This window comes from Microcebus murinus, chromosome 17 (genome assembly GCF_040939455.1).
Source record: "Microcebus murinus isolate Inina chromosome 17, M.murinus_Inina_mat1.0, whole genome shotgun sequence".
In the NCBI taxonomy this organism is placed as follows: domain Eukaryota; kingdom Metazoa; phylum Chordata; class Mammalia; order Primates; family Cheirogaleidae; genus Microcebus; species Microcebus murinus.
Genome location: NC_134120.1, coordinates 55343730 through 55360556, shown reverse-complemented (window position 1 = coordinate 55360556; position 16827 = coordinate 55343730). Strand labels below are relative to the sequence as shown.

General features: G+C 42.0%; 1 protein-coding gene and 1 long non-coding RNA gene across 2 annotated transcripts in view; one reads left to right on the top strand and one right to left on the bottom strand.

Moving 5' to 3' along the window:
- Nucleotides 1–16827, bottom strand: part of RAB31 (RAB31, member RAS oncogene family) — a 123539-nt gene that overhangs the window by 32356 nt on the left and 74356 nt on the right. Inside the window, exons 4-5 of the mRNA XM_012746175.2 lie at nt 15238–15309; nt 14102–14208 (exon numbers count right to left, since the gene is read on the bottom strand). Coding sequence (XP_012601629.1) covers nt 14102–14208; nt 15238–15309 — 179 coding nt within the window. The remainder of the gene's footprint in view (nt 1–14101; nt 14209–15237; nt 15310–16827) is intronic.
- LOC142861583 (uncharacterized) overlaps nt 1–16827 on the top strand; it is a 28270-nt gene that overhangs the window by 6481 nt on the left and 4962 nt on the right. The gene's annotated exons all lie outside the window — the stretch shown is intronic.

Below are 16827 nucleotides of genomic sequence, written 5' to 3'. Positions count from 1 at the left end.
AAACAACCCAATAGAAAAAATGGTGAAGATTCGAACAGGCACATTACATAAGAGGAAACTTAAATGGCCAATAAAAATATCAAAAGATGACAACATTACTGGCAATCAGGGAGATGCAAACTGAAATTACTGTCAGGCACCACTACAAACCCTGAAGTCCGCCGGCACCAAGACTGGGAAGGACGCGGCGCAGCAGCAGGCTCGGGGTCTCCGGCGCCCGCGCTGGCGCAGCTGGTCAGCCCGCGCCCCGCCCCGCAGCTGGACACTCACGCGCGCGGCGGTCTAGAGGCGGCTCGCACACGGCGCCGCGCAGTACCTGCAAGAACGTTCAAGAAGCAGTGCTCATAACGCCAAACCAGAAATAACCCCAATGTCCGCCAGCGGAGGAGCAGATAAATCGTGTCACCCGCATAACGCGGCGCAGCCAAGGGCAATGAAAGTGAGCAGACCACAGCTCCCTCCCCGACGGCGGGCGGGAGACGCCGGCCAGCACGCGCTGCGCACAGCGCCACTCCGCGCGAAGCTAAAAAGCAGACAGATCTAAACAGCTATTGTTCAGGAAATGCAAACATGGGGGTAAAGTACAACGAAAACAGAAATAAGATTCTGACAAAAGCCAGGCACGCGGCTACTTCTCGCGGAGAGGCAGGGACACCCCTGGGGAAGGGGGATCCTGGGCACAGTTGCACGGCTGCTCATTTGACTACCACGCTATCCTTCACAATATACATGTTTTATAAGTTCTTCGAGATTATTTGTTTAATTAAAAAGAGAGCGATTTCGGCAGCCTTTGCTGGGCCCCGCGGGGAGCCGGTCTCCAGCGCCCTCCCTGCGGCGGGCTCGCCACGCGCGGCCTTAACTCGGGGGCAGAGCGCGCAGGCCGGCACAGGCCCGCGTCCCGACAGCACGCGCTAGTCGCGCTCGCTGTCACACAAAGAAAATACTGCGTGTGTTGAATACTTGCCATGATATTTCCAGGCTTTATGGTGGCTTTTGATGTTCATTGGCTTTTGTGCTTTTAGTATTTGGAATAAATTGGATTTTTATTGTTTGGCATTTCAAACTCTGTTATTTGGGTTGCATAACTTCTAAGAAACTCCCATACTCATTTTTGGCTCGCTATCAAGTTTGTAATAAGTTCTGGAGTCGCATGTAAGAAATGAAAACAATTTAATGTATATATTCTTAGTAAAAAATATTTACTTCCAAATACATTTCTAATCAGCTACAAACCAAAACGTTAAGTAAGAGTGCGAGACAACTGCGGAGACGCCCGGCGACGCCTCCGGCCGGGGTGCACACCGCAGGGAGCCCCGGAGCCCGCCCCCAGCGCTGGGCTGCAGGGGAACGGCAGGACTCACGCGCACTCAGGAATCCAGACGGCTCCACAGCTGCCCGGAGGACGGCACGCGGGTTTCTTCTCTTCGCTGGCAGTGGCCACGCGAGGCTCAGCAGATACCGCAGGTCTGCGCGAGGGAAGCCGGGGGCAGGAGCCGTTCTGGCCAGGGCATCCAGCCCAAACCACGCTGAGGTTTCTTTTTTTTTTTTTCCTTGAGACAGAGTCTCGTTCTGCCACCTTGGTCAGAGTGTAGTGGCATCATCCTAGCTCACAGCAACCTCAAACTCTTGGGCTCAAGCGATCCAATCCTCCTGCCTCAGCCTCCTGAGTAGCTGGGACTACAGGCATAACCACCATTCCTGGCTAATTCTTACTATTTTTTGTAGAGATCGGGTCTCACTCTTGCTCAGGTTGGTCTTAAACCCCTGATCTCAAGTGATCCTCCCACCTTGGCCTCCCAGAGTGCTAGGGCTACAGGTGTGAACCACTGCACCAGGTGGCTGTGTGCTTTTTAAGGCCCACACTATCCTTCTGTCTTTTCCGCCATTCCCCAGGGCAAATGGTCAGTCAAGTAGATATTCTCGATGATTCCTCCACATGACACGTGCCAAGCTCACTCCCCCTCCAGGCTGCCGTCCCTGGCCTTTGTCCCTAGAATTTCCTCCTGCCTGACTCATCTGTAACCACCCCACCTGTGACACGCCCCACCTGACATGCTCCGCCTGTGACACGTCATCCTCAAGCCTTTCCTAATCACCCTAGATGACTCTGAACTCTCCCCTTCCTGAATTCCTTTGTCCTTTCTGGACTGCACCACACTGACGGGAACATCACTAAATATAGTCTCGTATTGCTCATTTAGTCCTTCCCCACCCTGTCTTGGCTCCCCAGACAGAAGTAAATACCTCTGAGGAAAATACCTTCTCCTCTCCTCTTGTACTTCTCACAGCACTTTGCTGCACACAGAGCAACCACCAGAACTTATTTGCTAATCGAATGACTGAGGACAGGACACATTTCCTTCCTCTTCCCTTGCCCTATTTCCCCTTCTTCACCCTGACACCCTTCTCTTGGTGACAACCTCCACTCTAGGAAAAAGTCTGTCCTCACCAGAGCGCCCCCCCAGTCCCGCTCAGTGTTTCCCCAAGAGACAGGTGTTCAGGTAAGACCTTAGAGACGTGACTCCACCCACGAAGAGGCAGGCGTGCACAGGAGCAGTCCCGAGTACCTCCTGGGTTGTATTTACAGGGCGTGGGAGGCGTCTTGGGCAGAGGGACCAGTGACAGCAGAGCCATCTCAAGGTCATTACCGACCACCCCTGAGAAGAAGGTTCCCCCATTTCCCAACTCCTGTTCTCATTGTCACCGTCACTGGTAACGTCCCACTGCTACTGCGGTAAGACGAGGTAAGCTAGGCCTGAGGGCCCTTCCCCCGAGCCCTCCTCCCCCCGCCCTCTCAGACGCATCCCCAGCCCCAGCATGCGGGGAGGGTGCCACCCCAAGTAAATGCCAGTGGAGACCCCTGACCATGAAGAGCAGCTCAAGTTAGACTCTGTTAGCGACAAAGGCCAAATGATCAAGAAAGGCAGGAAGAGCTCCAAATTTGGAAAAGTCAAAGGGGATGGAGACAGAGTCAAGAGTTCTAAATCAGGAAAACGAGATCAAGCCAAGGAAATGCAGAACTGGAACCTGCTGTGGGGAAGGGTGGAGTTCCAAGAAATCACTTGTCACAGCGCCTACAGGTCCAGGTTTGCTTTAAGGCTCCCCGCGCTTGTGAGAGGAATTGTGGGGAGAATATGGTGTGAAGACCAGAGGAGGGAGAGGATGTCCTCTTCCTCCAGCCTGCACGCCGGGGGACCCTGGCCCACTGACGATTAAAGCAGATGGCTCCTGAAATGCCTGTGGCGGCCCTCATGACAGTGCCACAGCCAGGTGACCCTGACCCTTGCCAAGCCAAAGCAAGCAAGTATCGGCTGGATATAAGGGAGTTGAGCCTTCCAGAAGGTGGCTAGGCACAAGACGCTGGCTGAAAGGGAGCCTCGTGTTAATTAGATGAAGTGGATCACATCTTTCTGACATGACGAGCAATGTGAGACGCGGAAGAGGAGGGAGGGGCGGAGAGCACCCGGGGCCGCTCCTGAAGGGGAGAAGATGAGGGGTCAGCGGGCCACTTCTGGGTCCCGAGACGATGAGGCACTGCTCTGCTCTGCAGGCAGGCGCAGCTGGAAGTCAGGGACCTGGCCAGCCGCCCGAGCAGACCCTGCGACGTCTCCTCCTTCTCCACCATAAACTCCGATCGCCCAAGGCCAGGCTTCTCCAAGTGCCACCTCTGATTTTAATCACCTTTAAAAATGCTCACACCTCTGCCTCCCTCTCCCTGTGGAATCAGAATCTCTCCAGCTGGTTCCTGGAACTGGAATTTTTAATAAGTGCCCTGTGGATTCTTAGCTCAGGAAACTTGTAAGACCACTGAGGCAAGGCCACCTATTTTTTCTTTTCAAAAAAAAGAATTGCCCCACTTTTCCTGCCAGACCCAGGACAAGACCACGTAGTCTCGTGCTGGGCTGCCCAGGCCTCCTGAGAGGAAGGTTTCTTTTCTATCTAGATGCCAAGTCAATCTGCCCTCCTAGAACCGGGACACCTTGAATTAGCCCCATGCAACACGTTACTGGTTCAAACTCGGGACCAGCCACGGCTCGGCACGGGTGTCAGCTTCCCCAGGGTGGCCAGCACCGTCCCCTCAGGTCTCTCTGTGCCACTGACCCTTCAAGGCAGCACACCCCAGGTCCCGCGTGCTCAGTCGAGGTTTCCTTATTTTCTTTCAACTCTGTACGTCCCTTGAATGTCTCTAACTTTGCAACCCTAACCCCAGCACCAGCAGATGGTGGGGAGAAGAGAGCAGCCAGGCCCTGTCGGGAGCCGACCGCACGCCCTGCCCGGGAGCTGAGCCCACAGCTGCTCTCCACGGCGCCTTCCCGGGAAGGGGGAGAGGGCAGGAAGGAGCCGACCCGCCTGAGCACCTGCGTGACAGGAGCCCACGACGGGCCTCTCATGTTCCACTTCGGTTTCATGCCTCAAACTCAAGAGAGCTCACACTTTACTCCAATTTCATAACCATTTGGGCAGAGGGAGATTTTGTTTAGTGTTGTTCAAGATAGTACGAAAAACCTCTCACCACGATCAGGAGCCTAGAAAAACATCCCAACTAGAAGTCCTAAATATCCCAGACCAGATGCCTCTGAGTGCCGCCCACTCTGGAGAGTGGGGCCGACCTCACTCCCTCTCCTGGAACGTGTCTCCATGTGGAACATGGGACCGCTGAGCGGGCATCTCCTCTGCCAAGCGCCTCTGCTCGCAAATGCCCGGAGCGGGCTCAGCCAAGGCTGGAGGGTGATTCCAGCTCCGTTCCAGCACACTCTCAGACAGAACACGCCAGGCAAGGCTCCTCCTAAGGATCCACAAGCGTGTACAACCAGAGTGCGTTAGATGAGATCACTTCCACCTACATACACATCTACACACTGTCCCTATACAACTCCTAGTGAAAAATCAAATATAGCCTTCTGGGACTTACAGGAGAGCAAAGTGTTTTGGGATTAGAGTAAAAGAAGGCTGAGTTCTGAATAAGGTCTGGGGTTAGAGATCTGGCTAACTCCCCAGAGAAGTCACATCAGCAAGCAGAACCTGATTCCCCGCTGTGGCAAGGTGTCAACAGCTGATGCCATGGGGTTCCCAGTCCCTGTCATTTACCAGACACTTCTGTCTCTCGGGAGACATACATGCCCCGGGCAGAGACCAATACATCAGGCTGCCTCTTTCCCTCTTTGCTAAATAGGAGTTTTTAATATAGTTACCTGCTTTTCTTGTGTATACTGGGCATGCTGGGAATGGTTAAATTAATAATTTGGCCCACTGTGTTTATAAAACTTTAGTCAAACATACCTCCCTTTGCAATTTTTGCCATGTGTATACATAATATATATATCACATATGTAGACATATACTGTTCTAATATATGTTTATTATTTTTATCTAAATTAACTTTTTGTTAATTGAATTTTTTATTAAAATAATTGTAGATTCACATGCAGTTACAAGAAATAATAGCAAGAGATTCCTTGTACACTTTGCTCAATTTCCCCAAATGGTCACATTTTGCAAAACTGTAGTGCAATATCACAAACAGGATATTGACATTGATATGTTCTTACTCAGATTTCCCCAGTTTTGCTCACATTCACTTGTGTGTGGTGTGGCCATGTGTGTGTACTGAGCTCTATAGAGTCCATCATCTATCCAGGGTCCCGTGTCCACCACCACAGATGAGACTTCCAGCAGTTCCGACATCATGAGGGTCCCTCCTGTTGCCCTTTCATACCTATGCCCACTTCCCCCCTCCTCCATCTCCACGGCCCCAAACACACATCTGGCAACCACTAACCTAGCCTCTAGCTCGAAAATGTTTTCATTTCAAAAACGTTATACAGATGGAATCACACACCATAAAACCTGTGGGACTGGCTTCGTTCCCTCAGCATAATTCCCCCGAAGATTCATCCAAGTTGCATGTATCAGCAGTTTGTTTCCTTTTGTGGCTGAGAAGTAGTCCGTGGTATGGATGCACCACCATTTGGTTAACCATTCACCAGCTGAAGGCCGTGTGGGCTGATTCCAGTTTGGGGCTATTACAGATAATGTGTCTATGAATATTCATATGCAGCTTTTGTGTGAACATAAGCTTTCATTTCTCTGGGATAAATGCCCAAGAGTGTGAGTGCTAGGACATGTGGTAATTGCATGTTTAGTTTAATATGAAACTTCCAAAACTGTTTTCCAGACTGCTTGTGCCATTTTACAGCCAAACCAGTAATATACAAATGACCCAGTTTTTCCATATCCTCAGCAGCATTAGGTGTTGACACTTTTTTATTTTAGCCATTCTGATAGGTTTGATAATGATGTTGAACATCTTCATGGTTTTTTGGGTGAAATATCTGTTCATGTCTTTTGCCCACTTTCAAATTGGCTACATACTAATCCTTTATAGATACGTGGTTTGCAAATATTTTCTCCTAGTTTGTGGCTTTTCTTTTATTCTCTTCACACGGGCTTTCACAGAGCAAATATTTTTAATTTTCAGGAGGTCTGATTTATCAATATTCTACTTTTGTTGTCAAATCTAAGAATTCTTTGCCTAGCCCCAGATCCTAAAGATCTTATCTTAGGAGTTTTTCTAAAAGTTTTATGGTTTTACATTTTACATTTAAAGCCTATGATTCATTTTAGCTTTTTTTTTTTTTTTTTTTTTTTTGAGACAGGGTATCACTCTTTCACCCAGGCTGGGCTCAAGTGATCCTCCCACCTCAGTGTCCCAAATGCTAGGATTATAGGCATGAGCCACCATGTCCAGCCTATATTAATTTTAAGGTTGGAGTTTGTTTTTGTTTTGCCTGTGGATGTCCAATTATTCCATTTGTCAAAAGGGCTATCCTTCCTCTGTTGAATTGCCCTTGCATCTTTGTCAAAAATCAGTTGAGTATATTTCTATGGATTTATTTCTGGGTTTTCTCTTCTGTTCCACTGATCTGTGTCCAATCCAAGCCATATTGTCTTAATTACTCTACCTACACAGTAAGACTTAATATAGGACAGAGTGATTCTTTCCATTATCTCGTCTTTGTCAATTGTTTTACCTATTCTAGTGCCTATGATTTTTACAAATTTTAGAATAAGTTTGTTTATGTTTACCAAAAAACCTTGCTAAGATTTTGATAGAAATTGCATTTAAATCTATAAATCAATTTGGAAAGAATGGACATCTTTACTATGGTTGAGACTTTCAATTCATGAACACACTGTGTCTCCTCACTTATTCAATTCTTGTTAGATTTGTTTCATAAGTATTTTGTAATTTTCAGATACAGATCCTATAAATGTTTTATTAACTACATACTTAAGTATTTGATTTTCTTTAGAGCAATTGTAAAAAAGGGTGTTTTTAATTTCAGTTTCTGAATATTTATATTTAGCATATAGAAGTGGGATCTTGTAACCTACAACTTTGCTAAACCCACTTATATATTCCTTGGGATTTTCTATGTAGATAATCATGTCATGTGCATAAATCAACTTTTAAAAAAACATTTTAAAGGAAATTTTATATTGATATCATAAATGGAACACTAGAATCAATTATCATAAAAAAATGTAATCCTAAAAATAAATATAATAAAGACAAAATATAACTAAATTCTAGCTAGATACAGTTGTCTGCAGAAAGCCTTCAACCTTAGGATTTCTTTCCCTCTCCTCTCTCTAAGGAAGAATGACAAGTATAAAAATAGGTATTAAATACTTAGTGACATCAAGCTCACACAGAACGTTCTCCAGGATAGACCATACACTGAGTCATAAAAGAAAAAGAAAAAAAAAAAAAAAACCTCAATAAATGTAAAATAATTTAAATCATACAAAGTGTGTTTTAGATTACAATGGTATTAAATTAGAAATCATCAATAATCAAAATTTGGGGGCCAGGAGCAGTGGCTCACGCCTGTAATCCTAGTACTCTGGGAGTCTGAGGTGGGAGGATCACTTAAGGTCAGGAGTTTAAGACCAGCCTCAGCAAGAGCAAGACCCCATCTCTACTAAAAATAGAAAAAATTAGCTGGGTATGGTGAGACAGGCCTGTAGTCCCTGTTACTTGGGAGGCTGAGGCAGGAGGATTGCTTGAGCCCAGGAGTTTGAGGTTGCTGTGAGCTAGGCTGATGCCATGGCACTCTAGCCTGGGCAACAGAGCGTGACTCTTGCTCAAAAAAAAAAAAAATGGCAATTTCACAAATATGTAGAAATTAAACAATATGCTACTAAATAAACAATGGGTTCAAATATAAATTAGAAAATATGTCACAAAATACTTTGAGATTGATTATAAAAACCAATACCCCCAAACCTATAAGACACAGTGCTTAGAGGAAAATTTGTCACTGCAAATGTCTACATTAAAGAAGATCTCAAATATGCTAACATTCCACCTTAGAAAACTAGAAAAAGAGGGACAAAGCAAATCCAGAGCAAACAGAAAGAAGACATAATAATAATTAGAGGGCAAATAAATGAAACAGAAAAACAAAAGACACAAATCAATTTAAAAAACTGGCTCTTGAAAAGGTCAACAAAATTGACAAACTTTCAGCTAGACTGAATGAGGAAAAAAGAGAGAAAACTCAAATTTCTAAAATTAGGAATGAAAGAGGAGACATCACTACTGACCTTACACAAGTTAAAAGGATTCCATAATCTGTCATGATAAGATTAAGAAAAAAAGAATTATAAAAGAATACCATGAACCGCACAAAAAATTAAATAACACTTAAGGAATTATTAATAACATCAATCCTTCACAAACTCTTATAGAATATAGAGGAAGTGGGAACACTTACCAACTTATTCTACAAAGTCATTACTGCCCTCGTATCAATGCCAGAGAAAGATGTTACAAGAAAAGACCAATATCCTTCATGGATATAGACATAAAAATCCTTAACAAAATACTAGCAAACCGAATCCAGCAATGTATAAGAAGGGTTACACATCATGACCAAGTGGGATTTATCCCAGGAACACAAGGCTACTTTAATATCCCAAAATCAATTAATGTATTACATTATATTAACAGAAGGACAAAAGGACAAAACTATACAATCAACTCTAAAGATATACAAAAAGCATTTGACAAAAGCCAACATTTGTTCATGATTAAAAAAAAAAACTTTAATAAGCTAGGAATAGAAGGGAACTTTCTCAACCTGATATAGATGATCTACATAAAATCAAAACTAACATGATACTTACTACAGACAGACTAACTGCTTTGCCTCTAAGATCAGGAAAAAGAATATCTGCTCTCACCACTTTTATTCAACATTATATTGGAGGTTCCAGCCAGAAAAATTAGGCAAGAAAAAAAATAAAAGGTACCCACATTGGAAAGGAAGAAAGAAAACTGCCTATATTCACAGATAACCTAATCTTGTATTTAGAAAACACCAGAGAGGTTACAAAAAAAAAAAAAAAAAAAAATGACTAGAACTAATAAATGAGTTCAGTAGGGCTGCAGGATACAAGATAAACATACAAAAGTCAATTTTATTTCTCTACACTAGCATCAGGCATGCCATAAGTGAAATTAAGAAAATAATACCATTCACAATACCACCAAGAAAAATCAAACACTTAAGAATAAATATAACAAAAGAAATTCAAGATTTCTACACAGAAAGCTATAAAACATTGCTAAAATAAATTAAAGAAGACCTAAATAAAATGGAAAGACAGACAGCACATGGTCATGGATAGGAAGACTTAATATTGCTAAGTTGGCAATAACACCCAAATTGGTCTAAAGATTCAACACGATTAAAGTTCCCACTGCCTTTTCTGTAGAAATTGAGAGATGGACCTAAAATTCATAGGAAATATTAAGGATCAATAATAGCCAAACAACCTTGAAAAAGTGAACAAGGTTGGAGAACTAATAATTCCTAATTTCAAACATACTACAAAGCTACAGCAATCAAAATAGTGCAGTACTGCCCTAAGGACAGACATATAGATCAACTGAATAAAATTAAAAGCACAAAAATAAGACCACATTGACTATTGAGTAATTTTTGACAAAAGTACCCCAAAAAGTTCAATGGGAAAGAAATCGTCTTTTCAACAAATGGTGCTGGGGCAATTAGATAGCCACATGGAAAAAGATGAATTTGGATCCCTATATCACATCATATTCAAAAATTAACTCAAAATGGATGACAGACCTAAATGTAAGCACTTAAAGCTATAAAACTTTTAGAAGAAAACATAAGAGTAAATACTTGTGATTGTCAATTAACCAATCACTTGGGCACAAGAGATAAAAGGAAAAAAAATGATAAATTGAGCATAAACTTTTGTACTTCGGAAGACACAGTAAAGACTGTGAAGAGACAACCCATAGGAAGGGAGGAAATATTTGCAAATCATATATCTCATTAAAGGATTTGTATTCAGATTATCAAGAACTAGCTGGGTGCAGTGGTGCACACTTGTAGTCCCAGCTACTTGGAAGGCTGAGGCGGGAAGATCCCTTGAGGCCAGGAGTTGGTGACCAGCCTGGGTAATATAGTGAGATACCATCTCTTAAAAAAAAATTGCACGCGCACACACGCACGTGGGGTGTGTGTATATGCATATACATAAATGTGTGTGTGTGTATATATATATGTATGTATAAAGAACTCTTACAACTCAATAATAAAAAGACAATGCAATTAGAAATTGGGCAAAGGATTTGAAGAGACATTTCTCCAAAGAAGATATAACAAATGGCCAATAAACATATGAAAGGATCTTTAAAATTCTCATTCATAAGAAAAACACAAATCAAAGCCATACTACAGCTTCATACCACTAGGATGGCTGCAGTCAAAAAAGACAGAAAATAACAAGTGCTGGTGGGCATGCAGATAAACTGAAGCCTCCTACATTGCTGGTAGGAATGCAAATGGTGCAGTTACTCTGGGAAACTGTGAGTTCCTCAAATTGTTAAACATCTATTGTATGACTCAGAAACTCCCCTCCTAGGTACATATCCAAGAGAGATGAAAACATATATCCACACAAAATTTGTGCCTGACTGTTCTAGCAGAATTTTTCATAATAGCTAAAAAAGTGGAAATGACACAAATGTCAACTGGTGAATGAATAAATACAATGTGGTATATCCATATAACAAAATATCATTCAGCCGTAAAGAGGAATGAAATACCTGCTACAACACAGATGAACCTCAAAAACATCATGAGTGAAAGCAGTCAGTCCCAAAAGACCACTCACTATATGATTCCATTTATACAAAAAACATCCAGAAAAAGCAAATTTAGAGGAACAAAATAAGTAGATTAGTGGTTGCCAGAGGCTAAACACAAGTGAAAATTAAAGTGACTGCAAATGGGCATGATGTCCTTTGCAGGGTGACAGAAATGCTCTAAAATTAGATGTGACAGTGATTGCATAACTCCTCTATAAATATGCTAAAATTCATTGAAATGTACACTTAAAACACATGAATGTTATGGTTTGTAAATTATCTCAAAAGACTATGTTAAATGTTTAAAAATTAAAATTTTATTAGCAGCAAATTAGTCTTTCTCATTGACCTAATCAGAGGATTGAAGGCAGTCATTTCCTTGTCACTTGATTCAGTAAATACCATCTAAAATAATTTTGTGGGCCGGGTGTGGTGGCTCACGCCTATAATCCTAGCACTCTGGGAGGCCGAGGCCGGCGGATTGCTCCAGGTCAGGAGTTTGAAACCAGCCTGAGCAAGAGTGAGACCCCGTCTCTACCATAAATAGAAAGAAATTAATTGACCAACTGATATATATAGAAAAAATTAGCCAGGCATGGTGGCGCATGCCTGTAGTCCCAGCTACTCGGGAGGCTGAGGCAGTAGGATAGCTTGAGACCAGGAGTCTGAGATTGTTGTGAGCCAGGCTGACGCCACAGTATTCAGTCTAGCCTGGACAACAAAGCAAGACTCTGTCTCAAAAAAAATAATAATAAAATAATGTTGTGTATAACAAAAGATACACATTCCACACTTTAAGCCACAACTGCAAGATCTTGAGGAGCCACATTCAGACCTCACTGAAGCCTAACCAGAGGAGAAAGGATATTACCCAGAGAGTCTGGACTCAGGGGATGGTGGCCCCATGGCGGCAGCACTGGTGGCAGTAGCTGATGGCCTTAGGTTATCTCCCAGGGGGGACCGATAGAAAGGCTGTGACTGGATTTGTGGCTGGAGGCGAAAGGAATGGATTACGTTAGCTGGGACATGTTGAAAATTACACACGTAGGACTCAGCTGGGCCCGACCAGAATGCCTTTGTGAGGAGCAGGGAGAGCCAGCACCTAAAGGACAGACTCCACCCTGAGAAATGGCATGAGTGCAGGTCTGGCAGCCAACCTAGCACGCTGCAGATGTGTTTTGTCTGACCAGGATATGCTTTTCTAGGAGCTGTCCCTCGTCAAGATCACCCACTCTCCCATTTTCATGGTGATTCTGGGAAACATCATCTTGTACTACCTAAAGTCCCTTTTGGCCATGGGCGTGCCGGGTCACCCTTCCATGGCATCTCAGACTTTAAACAGAATGCTAGGCCGATCTCTCTCTGAGGGTAATGCTGGAACACATCGAATACCAGAGCTAAAGGAGCCATATTTTTACCATGTGGATACCAGTACCTTCCAATGAATTCCCCTTTCTCCTGAGATGAATTTCAACTTTTTTAAAATTTTTAATTTTTTGTTAGAGATAGGGTCTTGTTCTGTCACGCAGGCTGGAGTATACTGGTGCAATCATAGCTTGCTGCAGCCTTCAACTCCTGGGCTCAAGCCATCCTCCCGCCTCAGCCTCCAGAGCAGCTGGGTCTACAGGCATGAACCACGGACTCAGCCAAGATGAATTCCAATTGGTTTTTGGTTCCACGTAACCAAGAGTCTTAACTGATACTATTCCAATTTTTTTTTTTTTAATTCTAGTCCATCAGCATTCCCACAATACATAAGGCTTGGTTCTACTTAAAGTCATACAAATTAGTACTACAATTAGGAGTTGCTAGAAATAGTGTCTTCTCGCAGCACTCACCCACCACCCCCTTCCCATGACCAAGGTTAAAGCAATTCTACTGGGAATACTAGACTAGCAAGCTGCAGACTACAGTAAAGAAGGTAGATATCCGAACCAAGTCTGGGGAGTCAAAGATTTGTTCAATCCCCAGAAAAACAAAGGATTAAGTGGTATTTACGGCTGTTATTATAAAGCAACCTGATGCAATGTGTTATAAAGCTTTTGAAATCCCAAAGAAACAGAGCAATTTGTTAAATGCTATGTTAGAGCTTTTGCAAGATCCATTTTCATTTTTTATGTAACTTTGGTTTAATCATATTTGGATTAGCAAAACCAGAAGCATGATGTATCTGTCTTTATGAAAATCAAGTACTGGAATTCCTGAGAATTAAATTAACCAAGGGAATGGAGATAACGCAATGCACTATTTCCTTTTTTATAACATATTTATTTAGTAACACAGATAGCTTACTAGGCTAGATAAAGCTATCATCAAATCTCTAATTCACATGGACTGGGTGCCTACAAAGCTCCATCTAGTTAAAGCAAGTTCAACAACCCACTGTCCCCAAGGGAAGCCATGGTGTATTTGAACTCATGCTTGAAAATAGTTCTAACACACACTACAAAAGAGTTCTAATGCACACTTGACCATACCCTTAAGACAAAGTCTAGAACTCAAACAAACAGGTACACTATAGAAAATATTAAGAATCCTAATGGTCATTACCATATGAAAGTGTTACTAAAATTATGCTAGCAGTAATAACAATAGTGGAAAAGGTAACAATAAAATTAATAAAACAATCTAGCCCAAAGATATGCAGAGTTAGGGATGTAATTGTGCCATATATAGGAAATTTGATTTTAATATTCATCACTAGTCCATCAGATTTACACTTCCCTATCATTTTCCTTTAATTCTACTCGAGTTGGATAAATACTACATTGACTACCACAAGCAAATGGCCATCAATTAAATTATTACACATAAAAAAGACAAAATAACAAAGGCATAATACCTTTTTACCTGCAGACATTCAGGGATGGAGGATGTGAAATACACAAAAAATGTTTAAATGCACCTTACCTAATATCTGAGAGATCACATTTGTTTCCAGCAATAGCCATTACAATGTTTTCTGGTCCATGTTCTTTCAGCTCTTTAACCCATTTCTTCAAGGTATGAAAGGAATCCTGAAACAAAAGTATAAGTGAGTCATTGGAAAGACCTGTCAATGTAATATTCCAACCACGTAGAAATGCAAACTCAGTAAAATTTAGTAGAGAAAAATATTTTTAGGAGACTCACACAGATGAACATACTACCCTATCAAGTCACAAAAGCTAACATTAGCTAAGCTACACTTAAATAGCCTGTATCAAAGGCTCTTTTTCTAAAATTGAAACTTGATCAAGCTAAGAAAATCATATTAGGACTTCTCTTCTATACATAACATTAGTTTAAACAAATAGCCTTGACTCTGGTGGAATAAGGATAACAGGACCTGCTCATGGTTACATCAGGAAAGAATAAACATATTTAGAGTGCTGTCTTCTCTCTGGCCCTTCACTTATAGCCATCCTCTAGGAAACCGGCAAAGGTCGACACTACATTTAGGTAGAAGTGGTCAGGAACTCATAGAAGGTAACAGTGATGGGTCATTAGGCTAACAGTCTTGTGCACTGAGTCAGCACTCCAGATAAAAAAGTAAATAATTCAATTTGCAGGAGTGAAAAAAATGTCATCAGAACACCACTGCAGTGGTTTGTTGACGGATATTAGAGTCTCAACATAACTAAAAACATATTTATATTTATATTATATATACAAACACACATATATTTACTTATATACACATAAGTGTTATCCTTGGCATTTTAAGTATGTAGTATGATTGAAATGCTAATAGAAAGTGAGTATTCTATAATTATAAAACAAGCAGAACTTAAAAATAATTTTCCTTTTCTTAAAAAGCTGACTTTCTGGAGAACAATACTTGCAGGCATGACGTTGCCTCTACAGTCAATTTTAAGAATGAATGGTCATTGCTGTTTATTTAATTTAGCAGACAAATGTGAGACGCTTCATTACATAACGTGCAATAAACTCTGTATAGATGCCAGGCTACTGGCAACAATCAAGCAGTAACATCTCTTTGTTGGTCTTTCTGAGTCAGAGAATCACCATCAATTGCATCTAAACTCTAGAGGAGACATTCTTACCTGTTTGGTGATATCATACACTATGACGGCTGCAGCAGATCCTCGATAGTACATGGGAGCCAACGAATGAAACTGTTTAAGAACAATAAACAGTTTTAGACCAAGATGAACAGATTTTATGCAATCCCAAATTAAATCTAAAATTTTCATCCTATAATCATCCCTATAGGATCTCTAAATTCCCCTTAGAATTTTTCCAGGGTTCATACTAAATAATAAATTTTCCTTCTCACGTTATACAGATGCTTGTGATATTTATAGACCATGAAAATGTACTCTTGGGCAAAGGCCAAAAACAAATTTTATCTTAAATGTTGCCATTCTGTAAATTTTCCTTTCTCTACTGCTCATCAAGTCTCTAATATGATTGACCGGAGGCAATCTCATTAGAATTACACAGCAGTAAGAAAAAGATGTAGCCAAGGAGAGGGAAATGGAACACTGGCAAAGATCACAGGACCCTGCTGAGCCGTCAACAATGAACACTCATAATGTGCACCCAGGTAGCACCTGCCCTCAGGGCTGGAGGGCTGCCATCTCCCCACAGAGCGCCTTGCCTCCTATAGGTCCTGGTCTGAGGTCCACAAATGACCAGACATTCAATCAGCTTCTCTGAGCTTCATTCCAAATGTAAACAAAGCCCAAGTACTATTGGCCACTAGAATACATTCATCCCCACACAGGATAGAGAATTAGTCTCAGAATACATACATTTATATATATTTTGGAGAAGTGTCCAGTCTTAATTTGCATCTTTTTTTAAATTAAAAAATATCTCGGGCCAGACGTGGTGGCTCACACCTGTAATCCTAGCTCTCTGGGAGGCTGAGGTGGGCAGATCACTCAAGGTCAGGGGTTTCAAGCCAGCCTGGGCAAGAGTGAGACTCCACCTCTACTAAAAATAGAAAGAAATTAATTGGCCAACTAAAAATATATAGAAAAAATTAGCCGCACATAGTGGCACATGCCTTTAGTCCCAGCTATTTGGGAGGCTGAGGCAGAAGGATTGCTTGAGCCCAGGAGTTTGAGGTTGCTGTGAGCTAGGCTGATGCCACGGCACTCTAGCCTGGACAACAGAGTGAGACTCTGTCTCAAAAAAAAAAATCCTGGAGGAGTTTTTAAAGTCAATAAGAAAAAGACAGCTCGATTTTTAAAAATGGACAAAGGACATATATATATACAGGAAATCACCGAGGAGGAGATATAAATTGCCAATACAAATTTTAAAAGATCTTCAACTAGAATTAAAGGAATGGAAAACAATGTGAAGGAACTTATTAATTATTAAAAAGATCTATGTCCAGGGCTGCTGTGGGTTTGGGAAGAGAGGCACTCCCATACGATACATGGAATGTACTTCAGTATCTTCTTTAAAAGCCACTGTTGGCATTATAATATATACAGAAGTTGAAATGTGCATACCATTTGACCCAGAAATTCTCTTATAGGAATATACCCCAGAGTGATGATCACACACAGGAAAACACATGCCAGTGTTGCATATGGGAGCAAAAATTTGCAAACAACCTAAAGGTTCATCACAGAGAACTGATTAGTAGTATAACATTATGAAGTGAATGTTTATGTCCT